The 13429-nt window shown below is 44.5% G+C and overlaps 1 protein-coding gene across 1 annotated transcript; it reads right to left on the reverse strand.

Annotated features, from left to right (window-relative positions):
• Positions 1-1125: 1125 nt before the first annotated feature.
• Positions 1126-12212, reverse strand: Rpa2 (replication protein A2). Its single transcript, XM_005353117.2, has 8 exons — positions 12071-12212; positions 11798-11904; positions 9387-9488; positions 7470-7583; positions 6053-6127; positions 4353-4469; positions 1534-1641; positions 1126-1230 (listed from the first exon to the last, which is right to left on the reverse strand). The coding sequence occupies exons 1-8, from the start codon at positions 12078-12080 to the stop codon at positions 1132-1134; spliced, it is 732 nt and encodes a 243-aa protein (XP_005353174.1). The 5' UTR covers positions 12081-12212; the 3' UTR covers positions 1126-1131.
• Positions 12213-13429: the final 1217 nt, after the last annotated feature.

Below are 13429 nucleotides of genomic sequence, written 5' to 3' on the forward strand. Positions count from 1 at the left end.
CCCGGCCTTAATTAAGAATTATTAATTTTGTTCATGGAAGTCTTTTACAGAGAAGTCAATTAAACCCCAGGACTGAGATTATCCATGTAGACAAGGGCTACCAGGGCTGCCTCAGATCCTGGTCTCAAGTTTTTAGCCCACACAAGAACCCGAAGCCATATTCAGCCTGCACATGAAATTCCTATTGTACACAGGGTCTTAAGGCTCCCTTCCCTGGATTCAGACCCAGAATCCCATACTGAAATGCTTTTTGCTCTGCCTGTGGGCAGCAGCAGAGAAGCAGGAAAGGAAGAGTACTCAGAAGAGTGTGAGTCCTCCAAACCCTCAGGTCCTCACAGACAGTAACATTTACTCAGTGATCCTGGACCCCATCACCAGTGCTGAGACGGGCACTATCTATCACTTTACAGCACAGGGATGGGAAACTGACCCGGGCATTTCTTTTCTATCCAGACCTACCACCACACCCCACCCCCAAGACAGGGTTTCTCTGTGTAATAAACATTTCTGGCTGTCCTGGAATTTGGTCTGTAGATCAGGTTAGCCTCAAACTCATAGAGATCCACTTTCCCATGCCTCCTGAGTGCTGAGATTAAAGGCACGTACCAGCAAAGCCTATAATTATTAAATGGGCTTTTGTTTTGTTTTGAGACAGGGCCTCTTTAAGCAATCATGGTTGTCCTGGAACTTGCTATATAGACCAGGCTGGCCTTGAACTCAAGACACGTGAGTACTATCTACTTAGATAGTCCATCTCAGTTCACTGCAGTGGAATCAGGCATCTGGTGCCCACATAGAAATCAGGTCAAAGGTGTAAGGACTGCCCAATGTCTTCCAATCAGAACAAATCAGCAGGCAGTGAACAGTGCCACCTGCGAGTCCTTCTGAAATCTCTGCACAGCTGGTCAACTTCCCTCAACAGGCTGCAGTTGACAACTTTCCTTTTCTTTTGCTGTGTGTCTCACAGAGTCCAGGTTGGCTCTGAACTCCTGATCCTCCCGCTTCTACCCTTCAAGTGCAGAGATCACAGGTGAGCACTACCAATCATCTTTTATATTGACTTCTTATTATCAGGAAACTGTCAACAGAGACAGTTACAACTCTGGACCTCTAGGTCATGGACAACAATACTTACTTGATTGAGGCTACAGGCATGTGCTGGAGCTGATTTCTGAGATCCTGAAAATTCAATCCTTCTGGTCTTGGGCAAGCCTTGATCAAATTCAGTACCTAACAGTTCAAATAAAGACTTTAGCAACTGCTCTGGATCAGTTTATTCAAGTTAACCCAAGTCCCTAGATAAGCAAAAGGAGGGGCTAGAGGGATGGTGCAGGAGGAGCACTTGCAGAAAACCTGGGTTTGAAGCCTCCACTAGTATCAGGCCATGTGGACACACACACACACACACACACACGCGCGCGCGCACGCACGCACAAAGAGGGGTTGGTATGAAATAGGAACCAAGATAACTTAGATCATTTAGGAAGTAACAAAATATAGGTCTATGTTTTACATGAGAAACAGGCATCTTACCTGGTTTTGGACCACAGTGAGGCCATTTGCTGGCATGAAGTTATTCCCACTGAAGTTTCCTGGCTCACCCATTCCTGAGTTGCTGATAGATGGTCTTCCAGCTGAGACCTGAATTAAGAACAAGTTTAGAACATTAGAAAAGGCACCAAGTAAAATCTACTTCAAATAACTTGCTAATAAACAGCAAGAAACAATTTAATCAGTTTTCCTAGCAACTGTTTATATGGGCTGTAACAAGGAAAACACAGAGATGAAAGTCTTGAAGCACATATCCCCTCTCCCCTGAAAAGGATACTTCTAGCTTTGTGATTTTTTAAATATTTATTTATTTATTTGTTATGTATACAATGGTCTATCTGTGTGTATGCCTGCAGACCAGAAGAGGGAACCAGACCTTATTACAGATGGTTGTGAGCCACCATGTGGTTGCTGGGAATTGAACTCAGGACCTTTGGAAGAGCAGGCAATGCTCTTAACCACTGAGCCATCTCTCCAGCCCCATGGCTTTGTGATTTCATGCTCAAGCTATAATGATTTCACTGGGAACCACTCAAGCAAGCATTTATTATGAAACACCATGGGGAGACAAAAGAACACAGGCTTGCCTGCAGGTGCAGATCCCTGGCAGAGGCCTTGCCTAATGTGGAGAAGGCTGTAGTTTCAATTTGCAACACCATGAAGAAAAAGGGCAGTTGCTCCATCCTCTTTTTAGTAACTCCTTTCTCTGCCTACCACTACCGGGATTATCTCAAATACTCCTCTGAATGGAATCCTACCAAAGCCAGCAATAACGTCTCAATCAGCGGCTCAAGTCCTTCAGTCTTCACCCCTGACCTCTCAGCAGCAGCAGTGCTGACCACTCCCTTAAATGTGTCTCTACCAGGCTTCTCACTCAGACTGTGCCTTCCCATACCAGTCACGTGTCCTATCTCCACAGGCTAACAAGTTCCCCTCAGGATTCCACCCAGACCCCTTTCTGGGCCACAAATCTTCACTACCGGTAGCCACCTAGGTTATCAGAGATTTATGGATTAAATTCGTTCCTTCCTCTCTAAGGCCGCTTGTCATTATAACTCACCTAAAGCAGCAGCCCATTAGCAGAACTAATCCATCTTTGAGTCTCCAGTCTTTCACTTTGCACAATTATTAATTTCTACCATCAGATAGATCCTCACCTCAGCCTCACCCTTTGAACTCTAATCAATCCTCCCATTACAACCCACAAGCCCCTCTAATCATGTCCTTCTTACTTGGAAACTTGAAGTGGCTCTTTCTGCCTATAAAAATGATATAAAGGGCTGGAGAGATGGCTCAGTGGTTAAGAGCATTGCCTGCTCTTCCAAAGGTCCTGAGTTCAGTTCCTGGCAACCACATAGTGACTCACAACCATCTGTAATGAGGTCTGGTGCCCTCTTCTGGCCTGCACGCATACACACAGACAGAATATTGTATACATAATAAATAAATAAATATTAAAAAACACTCAGACCAAGAATGCGGGACTTAACAGCTAGTAAGCAGTCAAAAGCTGTACTTTTCCAGCTGTGTCTCCCCCAGTTACACAGCACGCACTCACCTCTCACTCAATTGAGATCCACCTGCATCAACTTCTCATGTGCTAGGATGACAGGCCCGTGTCTGTCACCATGCTGTGCTACACTGCACTGACCAAGCCACGTTAGTATCTGCTTCCTTCTTGGCGTTAGCGTGTGTATCTGGAGGCCGTAGGACACCTTGACCGCCATTCCTCACTTTTGAGTAGGGTCTCTCACTGGCTAGAACTTGACAAGTAGGCTAGGCTGGTTGGCCATTAAGCTCCCAGATACCCTCCTGTTTTTGCCTCTCAGCATTGGGATTACAAGCACATGCCACATGTCCTGCTTAAACAGACAAACTTCAAAAAAAAACCTATGTGTTTATATGTGTGTATGTGGAACGCAGAGAACAGTTCTCGCCTTTGATCATGTGGGGTGCAGGGATCAAACTCAAGATTGTTAGGTTGACCATTTGCCTTTACCCACCAAGCCATTTCATTAGTTCATGTTTTGCGCTTCCCCTACAGTTCTTGGGATCAAATTCATGTCCTTAAGCACCATAACCAAGAGACAACCAGCCAATCACTTGGCTTCAGCTTTTGACCCATCCCGAACTGTAATAGCAACTGCTTTTCCCAATACACGTCCCTTCATCTTCGCAGTGCCTGATGAACGGTACACTCTGTAAGTGTTCTATCTACTGTACTGAATGTCAGGGGCAAATCTATCCTGTAAGGTTTAAAGCATTAGTTTGTCAACTAACGATCATTAAATGTCCACTGTTGAGGTGCTTTTATAATGTACAGCCTAGAAGCAAAATGCTGTCTGGCTTGGGAATTCTCACTCAGCCTTCTTGGTACTGAATGAGAAAGAACATGAAACTCTGAAGAACACTTATTAGTGTTTCATTTAGACTTAAAAAAAATAAAATTGGCAAAGCTCAGGAAGAAAATGTCCTAAGGACCTAAGAAATTTTTTTTTTTCCTTTTTAGGGGTTGTGGTGTTGGTGATGGTTGTGGTATTTCAATATTCTAAATGTCAACAAAATAAAAGCCATAACAGAATAGCCATCCATGGGACTGGAGAAAAGGCTCTTCCAGAGGACCTGATTGTCAGGTGGCACACAATTGCTTACAACTCTACTTCTAGGGGATCCCACGTTCTCTTCTAGCCTCTGAAGGTACCCTCAAACACCACATACGTTTACATAAGCACATGTAAATAAATACAAATCTTAAAAGTTTGCTTTCCCAGAAAAGGGAAAAAGTTGATTGCAGCTCTTACCTGGTTGTTAGATTTGCTGAGCACCATATGTGCATTGACCACCTCCAGAATATGTGCAGTGAACTCATTCATGTCTTCCAGGGGTATGATCTTAAAGGCTACCAGGCTCTTTTTGTTCTATTAAAGAGGAAAATGCAAGCAAAAGACAAAAATAGTCAAGTAACTTTTTGGGCAAGCCACTGGCTTTTTCCTTGTTTATATTTGAAAAACTCAAAGTTTTGGGAAAACGTCTGTTAATACACTTAAAAAAAAAACTGTGGGGCTGGAGAGATGGCTCAGTGGTTAAGAGCATTGCCTGCTCTACCAAAGGTCCTGAGTTCAATTCCCAGCAACCACATGGTGGCTCACAACCATCTGTAATGGCATCTGGTGCCCTCTTCTGACCTGCAAGCATACACAGACAGAATATTGTATACATAATAAATAAATAAATAAAAACTGTGTAGGGTGTTAGAGAGATGGCTCAGTGGTTAAGAGCATTGCCTGCTCTTCCACAGGTCGTTAGCTCAATTCCCAACAACTACATGGTGGCTCACAACCATCTGTAATGAGAGCTGGAGCCCTCTTCTGGCCTGCAGGCATACACACAGATAGACCATTGTATACATAACAAATAAATAAATATTAAAAAACAAAAACAAAAAAACCCTGACTATATCCACCTGACTAGGCATTCCCACAGCTTCTAGGGATTCTCCGCCTCCCACCTCCCATAGGTACACTACAGAGGCTCCCGTTACACACCTGGCTTTTACACAGCTCCTGATGGTTTTAATCAAGAACTCAGGTCCCTCATACTTTTCCCTTTTCTTTTTGAGACAAGATTTTTTTTTTTTACTATGTAGCCTTGGCTGGCCAGAACTAATAGATTCCCCCCACTCCTTTTCAACAGGGTCTCACTATGTAGTCCTGAGAGTTTGGAACTCACTATGTAGACCAGGGTGGCCTCAAACTCAGAAATTTATCTGCCTCTGCCTCCCGGGTGTTGGGAATAATGGTATGTGCCACTACGTGTGCCTTCAATGTCTGTTTTAAGGATAATTACTTATTCTCCTAATGAAGACATAAATTCACATATGCGTCATATAAAATTTTTTTTTTTTTTTCCGGAGACAGGGTTTCTCTGTGTTTAACAGTCCTAGCTGTCCTGGAACTCACTCTGTAAAACATGCTGGCCTTGAACTCAGAGACCTGACTGACTGCCACTGCCTCCTGAGTGCTGGGATTAAAGATTGTGTTACCACCACCTGGCAGTAAAGTTTTTTTTTTTTTTGAGGCCAGGTCTTACTATTAACACTGGAACTCACTATCTAGGACCAGGATGGCCTTGAATCTGCTTGCCTCTACTTTCCAAGTGCTGGGGTTTAAGGGTCTGTGCCACAGTGCCCTGCTTCGTGAAAACATCTTAAACCCCATTTTTTAAAATCTAAAGATGGGTATATTCATGTATATAACTACAGACATTTACAAGTCACAGCTCACATGTGGAAATTAGAAGACAATCTTGAGTGTTGGTCTAGCCTTCTACCTTAAGACAGGCTCTATTCTGTCAAGCCAGCCTGCCTGTGAGCTTTCCACGAACTGCCTCCCCTCCCCAACCCCAAGTCTTGTGACACTGGCTTTGCTTTGGTTATAAGGATGCAAACTCAGGTCTTCATCTAAGTCATACCCCAGCCTCCAAAGCCACCATTTGACTTTACCTGGAAAGACCTGAGGTGGCCAGCCACCTTCACGTATGTTTCTGGAGGAACCACAGTGTTTTCACCACTGGCATCCTAACAGATAAAAATATAAACATATGATTATTGTTTTACAATTACTTTTAATTTTTTGTTTTGTTTTGCAACAGAGTTTCTCTATAGCTTTGGAGCCTGTCCTGGAACTTGCTCTGTAGACCAGACTGGCCTCAAACTCAGATATTAGCCTGTCTATGCTTCCCGAGTGCTAGGAAAAAGATGTGCACCTCTGTTGCATGGCTACTTTTAATTTTTTAATAGGGCCTCATGTAACACAGGCTTGTCTTCAAACTTAATACATAACCAACGATGACTTTCAACTTCTAATCTTGTCTCTATCTTTCAATGTTCTCAACTGCTGAGTCATTACACGTACCTGGTCAATACACTTCAATTAGACCTTAGCATACATCTTTGTTCCCTTAATGTAAATCCCTGGAAGTGGACTTGTAGGTCAACCCTTCCCCCCACCTTTTTTGGTTTTTTGAGACAAAGAGTTTCTTTGTGTAGCCACAGCTGTCCTAAACTTGCGCTGTAGGACCAGCCTGGCCTAGAACTCAGAGTCCATGTCCTCTGCCTCCCAAGTGCTGGAATTAGAGGCTTGTATCACCATTCCCAGCAAGTTTTTTTTTTTAATTTATTTATTATGTATACAGTGCTCTACCCATGTGCCCAAAGAGGGCACCATATCTCATTACAGGTAATTGCGAGCCACCATGTGGGTGCTGGGAATTGAACTCAGACCCTCTGGAAAAGCATCCACTGCTCTTAATCTCCGCGCCATCTCTCCAGACAACCCCCCCCCCCTTTAACTGAAGATTTCAGTACAGGGTGAGCTTTGGTAAAGTACACCAGTTTATACTCATATTATCACAATTATACCATAGCCATTTCCTTGCTAGAAAAAATGGCCAGTCAACAAATAATTATTTTCTACATGTCACAAACACTAGGCCAGGGCTACTCTCACCCAAATTAGAAACTGTCACTCATTTCCAATCTTACTAAGTCTGACCTGGATCATTACTGTGTTTTTATCTGGTCTTTCAATAGTCCCAGCATGCTTCCCATTCATTTAAACAGTATTTATTGAGGGCCCACTGTGTGACAGGCACCGTTCTAGGTGTCGGGGACAGTGATAACCAAGAGAAATTTTTTTCTCAGAGAATTTACTTTCTACTGTCTTCTGTCACTTGCCTTTAAATCTTTCACAGTATTTTAGGTGGTTTTACATTTTTATGGTTAAATCTATTAAGTTCTCATTTTTGGGATTTTTTTTTTTTACCTTCAGTGTCTTGCTAACGTATTCTCACACTAAGAAAATCCTTCTAAAGGTTAAACTGAAAGAGCTGAAGACCCAAAGTCTCAGGAGAAGACTCACATCTGTGTCCACCCACTGGCGGACATCCATGGGCGCGGCAGTCATGTCATCTACTTTGTAAACTATATTGGTGGGAGCCTTCTCTGCGTTTCTGATTATTCCCACAATCGTGACCTAGATTAGAAAAAGAAAACAAACAGGTTTGATGTCCTGGAAGCCAAAGCAAGATGTACATATAAATACAATTAGGAAAAAAAAATTTTTGGAGATAGTCTCACTACGCAGCCCTGAACTTGTTTGAAGGACCTGGCTGGCCTCACATTTGTGGCAAATGTCCTGCCTGCTCTTGAGTGCTGAGTTTACAGATGTGAGGCACCATGCCCAGTACAAAAGTTTACTTATTTTTATTTATTTACCTAAAAGTGAGCAAAGCTTTTATAGAATATTATTCTATTTGCATATCCTATAGAACATTTATTTAATTATACAAAGATGTAGTGCACTATCTCACGTTGCATTTGTTTAGCTCTTGTGAAATTGTGTTACACCTGATAAGCCTAATAGAGCTGAACAGTCAATAGCAAGGCAGGAGAAAGGATAGGCAGGGCTGGCAGGCAGAGAATAGATAGGAGGAGAAATTTGGGAAGAAAAGGTCAAGAAGTAGGAAAGAAGGCCAGCCACCCAGCTACACAGCCAGATATAGAATAAGAAGGAAAGAAAAGATATATAAAAATAATAAAAGGTAAAAACCCAAAGGCAAAAGATAGACGGGCTAATATAAAAAAAGCTGGCTGAGGACCACGCAGAGATAGCTCAGGGGTTAAGAGCTGCTGCTCTTCCAGAGGTCCTGAGTTCACAACCATCTGTAATAAGTTCTAGCACCCTCTTCTGATATACATGCAAAGAAAATAAATAAACACATCTTTAAAAAAATAAATGGGGTGGAGGAGAGGCTGCATTAAGTGTGGTAATTTATGTCTTTAATCCCAGCACTAGGGAAGTTGGAGGACAACCTGGTCTACAAAGTTGAGTTCCAGGACAGCCAGGGCTGTTACACAGATAAAACCCTGTCTCAAAAAAGCAAAAAATAGGGGGCTGGAGAGATGGCTCAGTGGGTAAGAGCATTGCCTGCTCTTCCAAAGGTCCTAAGTTCAATTCCCAGCAACCACATGGTGGCTCACAACCATCTGTAAAGAGGTCTGGTGCCCTCTTCTGGCCTTCAGACATACAGACAGAATATTGTATACATAATAAATAAATATTAAAAAAAAAGAAAATCTTATTAAAAAAAAAAAAGCAAAAAATACTTTTTAGAAAAAATACAGTTTTTACTATTGGGTTACGTGCGACACGATACAGATGTAAGAAGATGTTTTTCCAATGCAGGATCTGAAGACTGACTGAGGTCATCAGACTGCAAAGAACCCAAGCACTTTTAATCAGAGCATCTCACTGGCTATATACTTTTAAATTTAGCAAGTGTTATTTCTTTTTCTTTCTGTTGCTGTTGTTGGTTTTTTGAGACAAGTTTCTCTGTGTAACAGCTCTTGCTGTCCTGGAACTCACTTTGTAGACCAGGCTGGCCTCCAACTCAGAGATCCCCCTGCCTCTGCATCCTGAGTTCTGCGACTAAAGGTATGCACCACCGCCTAACTCTTCTTTTTCCTTGTGTGAATGCACGGGAGTGTGGTGCATGTACAAGTGAGCGGACAGCTGTGCAGTGACTGCCAAGGCTGAGTGCTTAGGTCTAGCACTGCTGGCTCTCTTCCCCAGAGACAGGCCTATTACTGAACCTGGAGCCAGCATGTCCCAGGGAGCCTCGTTTCTGACACCACAGTTCTATAGCGAGAGGCACAAGAGTAATAGTATGGCTTTCTACATGGATACTGGGATGTGATCTCTGGTCCTCATGCTCGGACATCTTTCCAACCCCTTACTTCTCGACACTAAGTGTTTCTTCCACACAATGTAAAATACCTGCGAAATCTCCACATTCCCAATCTTGAACACTTCATCAGTCAGGGTAGCAGAAAGCAGCTGAGATATGGTACAGGGCACAATGTGCTGGACCCGGGCTCTCTGAAAAGGAGAAACGTACGTAAAGTCAGCCTTGGTGATAACAACGTTCCGTTAATATTTGCTAAGTGCCAAGCACTTTGAGTATACAACACTGAGTTTCCAAAACTAAAGTCTCCTTACCTCAGGGATCAAGATCAAAATATTAACAAATACTGCATTTGATTCCCCTGCCTCTGAAGTGCTAAGATTCAAAGTATGTGCCACTTTTAAATCAAACCCATTCTGATCTGACGCCAGAACTCCAGGTGTAGAGATGTTTGTATACTATGGGCTCACAAAGAAAAGGTCAGATTAGAGGCAGGCAAGGATAGCCTGCCTTCAGAACAAACTTTTAAGAGTTCAAGACCAGCCTGGTCTACAGAGTGAGTTCCAGGACAGGCTCCAAAGAAACCCTGTCTCGAAAAACCAAAAAAAAAAAACAAAACAAAAAAAACTAGCCTGCTCTATAGAGTGAGTTCCAAGACAGCCAGGGATACGCTATTTTAAAAAGTCAAACAAATAAACAGAAAGAATCACAGAGTGAGTTCCAGGCTACAGAGAGAAACCTTGGGGGGTGGGGGTGGGGGCAGAAAAAGCACATCCCAGATATAGCAAGCTGTTCAGGGCATGACCGAGGTGACAGAGTTTTGTGAAAAGGCCCGAGAAATGACAAACAGAAATAGAACTTAGGAGATGCTCTAGGTTTCCTGATAAAACAGATGGCAGTCTCTGTAGAAACAGGGTGAGTTTATCCATGCTGGCCATCTTTCAAGGAAAAAGCACAGAGGGAGCAAAAGAGCATCTAATGAAGACACTCAAATCACCTCTCGGAGCAGGCTACCAGCAATGTAACATTTTTTGAGATAGGGTTTCTGTGTAGACCAGGCTGGCCTCAAACTCAAGAGCTCCACCTGCCTCTGCCTCAGAAAGGTGTACACGCAAAAATGATGCAACTGTCATTCTGCCAATCACTGGTGTGAAGCGGCCTGAGTGGTATCACATGCCTACACTTCCAATCACTTGGATGGCTAATACAATATATGGTGTTTGCCCACATGTCCATACATGTGCATGTCTAATGTCTTGAGGAGGCTAAAACAATGTCAAAATCAAACCCAGGTTCCCTGGAAGAGCAGCCAGTGCTCTTAATCACTGAATTATCTTTCCAGCCCCTCCAAAATAATAAATAGATAAGTAAAAACGCAAGCAAGTAAGTAAAAATGTAAGATTCAGCCCAGTGGTGTAGCATTTTTCTAATACGGCCAGAAGGAAGACAGAGACATGGAAGGAGGGAGAGGCCCTGGAGATGCGGCTCAAGAACTACAGTGGTGTATGTCTATAATCTCAACACTTGGGAAGAACAGGCAGGCTATCAGCTACCTAGAGAGTACAAAGCCAGTTTGGACTGCAGAAGAAATATATAAGCAAATTTAAAAAATAATAATGAGTGGTTGAGCATAATGGCATACACCTGTAATCCCACCACTCAGGAAACAGATGTCATAGGATCGCCACAAATTCATGGTCAATACAGGACGTTCCAGGCCACCCACCGCTAGTTAGTGAAAACTTGTCTCAAAAAAAAAAAAGCAATCACAAATGACGTATTTTCAACACAACATCACTTCTAACTTAGCAAAAGCATTAGTGTAATAACAAACCTCATCCTGACACATTACAGAATGAAATGCCCCTTTGGGATCCCAAACAAACAAACAAACAAACAAACAAGTTTGCTGGCAATTTCAAGCAACAGAAACATAAAGACTGGATGTTTCCCAGGCACCTGGGAAGCTGAGGCAGAATGGCAGGAAGATCACCCCAGCACTATAGGTTCAAAGCCAGCCTGGGCAGAAGTTACACCCCCACCTCAAAACTAAAATAAAAAAAAGGAAAAGACCTAGTTAGAACGAGCCTGGTGGCACCCGCCCTTGATCCCAGCACCAGAGTCAGAGGCAGGGGGATCTGTGAGTTCCAGGATAGCCAGAGCATCACTGTGAGCCTGCCTCAAAACAACTCCCCAAACTCTCGGTCTCATACGTACAAGGCAGGAAAGCACAGCAGATTAAAGACCTCTTGTTCTTCCTGTTAGCGAGCAACAGGAAAGAATCCAAAAGCTGTCGTGAACATAGCGGACTCTTGCCAAACGGGGATTTGGTGGCCCCAACAGTGACCCCTGGGTGGACGACAGGGACATTTAGCTGCTAAAGCGTCCTCCCGAGTGGCAGGGCCGGGCAGACAAGTGCGAGCGCGCCAATCCGCCCCGAAAGAAGCCCGTCCGTTCCCAAGACCGGGAGGAAGCGAAGGACCACGGGGCGGCCTCCACCTACCGACTTCTTCTCGGCCTGCGACGCCGTGGGCGAGCCGAAGCCGCCGGGGGACTGCGTGTAGCCGCCCGCTGCGCCATAGCTGGAGCCGCCGAAGCTGTCGAAGCCGCCTGTTAGCGAACGACAGTCATTAGCGTCGGCGCGGCGAGCCGCCGCCTCCCTCCCGCCGCGGTCAAGACGATCGCTTTCCCCGACCCCCGAGAGCCCCCACCCCCGGGTCTCTCGCCGCGGTCCTGCTCCCCCACCACGCGCGGCTCCCCGCACGCCCGCCATTACTATTCCACATCCTGGTCGCGGTTTTCCCGAGAAGGAAGACCAAGACACTCCGGTCAGGGGGCTCGGCGACCACCGGACTGTCCGCCGCTCCGGCGTGGTGGCGTTGTTTCTACTCTACACTGGCGCCACAAACTCCTTCCCGCGAAGAGCGAGCCAATCAGCGCTCAAGACACAATCTCGTTTCAGCCAATCAGGACTCACGACTCTTCCGCCTTTTCCGGTATCAGGGCCATGCTTGAGGAAAAAACTCACTGCCCCGAAAAAGGACGGAAGCCTGAGCGGCCATCTTTACTGAGGGCAACACCGATAGGACAGTATTTCAAGACGCCAACTAATCAAACACTACTTCCTGGGTGTATAAAAACTGTCTTGTCAAGTGCGCGCGGCTTACGTCACTTCCTATGTTCTCTAACCTCGTATTCCCGCCAAACTGCCAGTTTCCAGGCGAAGCTGAGTTTTAGATTCCGCTGACCTCGGCGCTCCGTTGTGACACGCCATTTGCACACCTCGCAGTACCAGCCTCCCAGGACCTCCTGGACTTGCTTATTTTCTATAAAATATGAAATTCGCCAGGTGCAGCGATTTCATCTCAGCACTCAAGAAGTTAGAGCGAGAGGATCGCTATGGGTTCTGCGTAGTGAACTCCAGGATAGGCAGGGCTACATAGTGAAACCCTAGGTCAAAAATTTAAGTAAGCCGGGCAGTGGTGGCACACACCTTTAATCCCAGCACTCAGGAGGCAGAGGCAGGTGGATCTCAGTGAGTTCGGGGCCAGCCTGGTCTACAGAATGAGTTCCAGGACAGTCAGGACTGTCCTACAGAGAAACCCTGTCTCGAAAAAACAATCAATAAACAAATAAAATGAAACCTTTATTGTAGAACCACATGATCATCTCCATTGAGCCTGTAAGAAACTTCATGGAGGCCAGCAAGATTAAGCAAGTATTATTTTCTGTTATACAGGGCTATCTCCCTAAAGAGGGGTTTGAGGACATAGCATCGAATGCAGGAGAAGGTGAGGTTTATATAGCCCTCAAAACTGAAAGAGTAGGGAGTTTTCAGAGGAATTTTGGTTATGTGGGAACTTGGCTGAACATTCCAAAATTATTTGGCAGAACAACTTATCAGGATAGAGGGTATGGAACACATCAAATTCCAGAAAATGGGTTAAGACCTGGTAAAATTTAAGTTTTACGGAAACCAGGAATGTATTTATTTTGACTGTGTAATAAAATAGCTTCTAATGTTAAAATGGAGTCTGTCTGGTCCCTCACAACTCCCAAAAGTTACCCTCTGCCTGCGCACATGCACACACATAGCCATACAGAAGTGTGTTTTAAAAGCTGGGTGGCAGTGGTG

Source organism: Microtus ochrogaster, chromosome 10 (genome assembly GCF_000317375.1).
Source record: "Microtus ochrogaster isolate Prairie Vole_2 chromosome 10, MicOch1.0, whole genome shotgun sequence".
In the NCBI taxonomy this organism is placed as follows: domain Eukaryota; kingdom Metazoa; phylum Chordata; class Mammalia; order Rodentia; family Cricetidae; genus Microtus; species Microtus ochrogaster.

Coding starts and splice junctions, on each gene's coding strand:
- Rpa2 (XM_005353117.2), bottom strand. Junction 9,489..11,797: donor CGCAGGCCGAGAAGAAGTCG/GTAGGTGGAGGC, acceptor TCTCCTTTTCAG/AGAGCCCGGGTCCAGCACAT. Junction 1,642..4,352: donor TCAGCAAATCTAACAACCAG/GTAAGAGCTGCA, acceptor TTCTTAATTCAG/GTCTCAGCTGGAAGACCATC.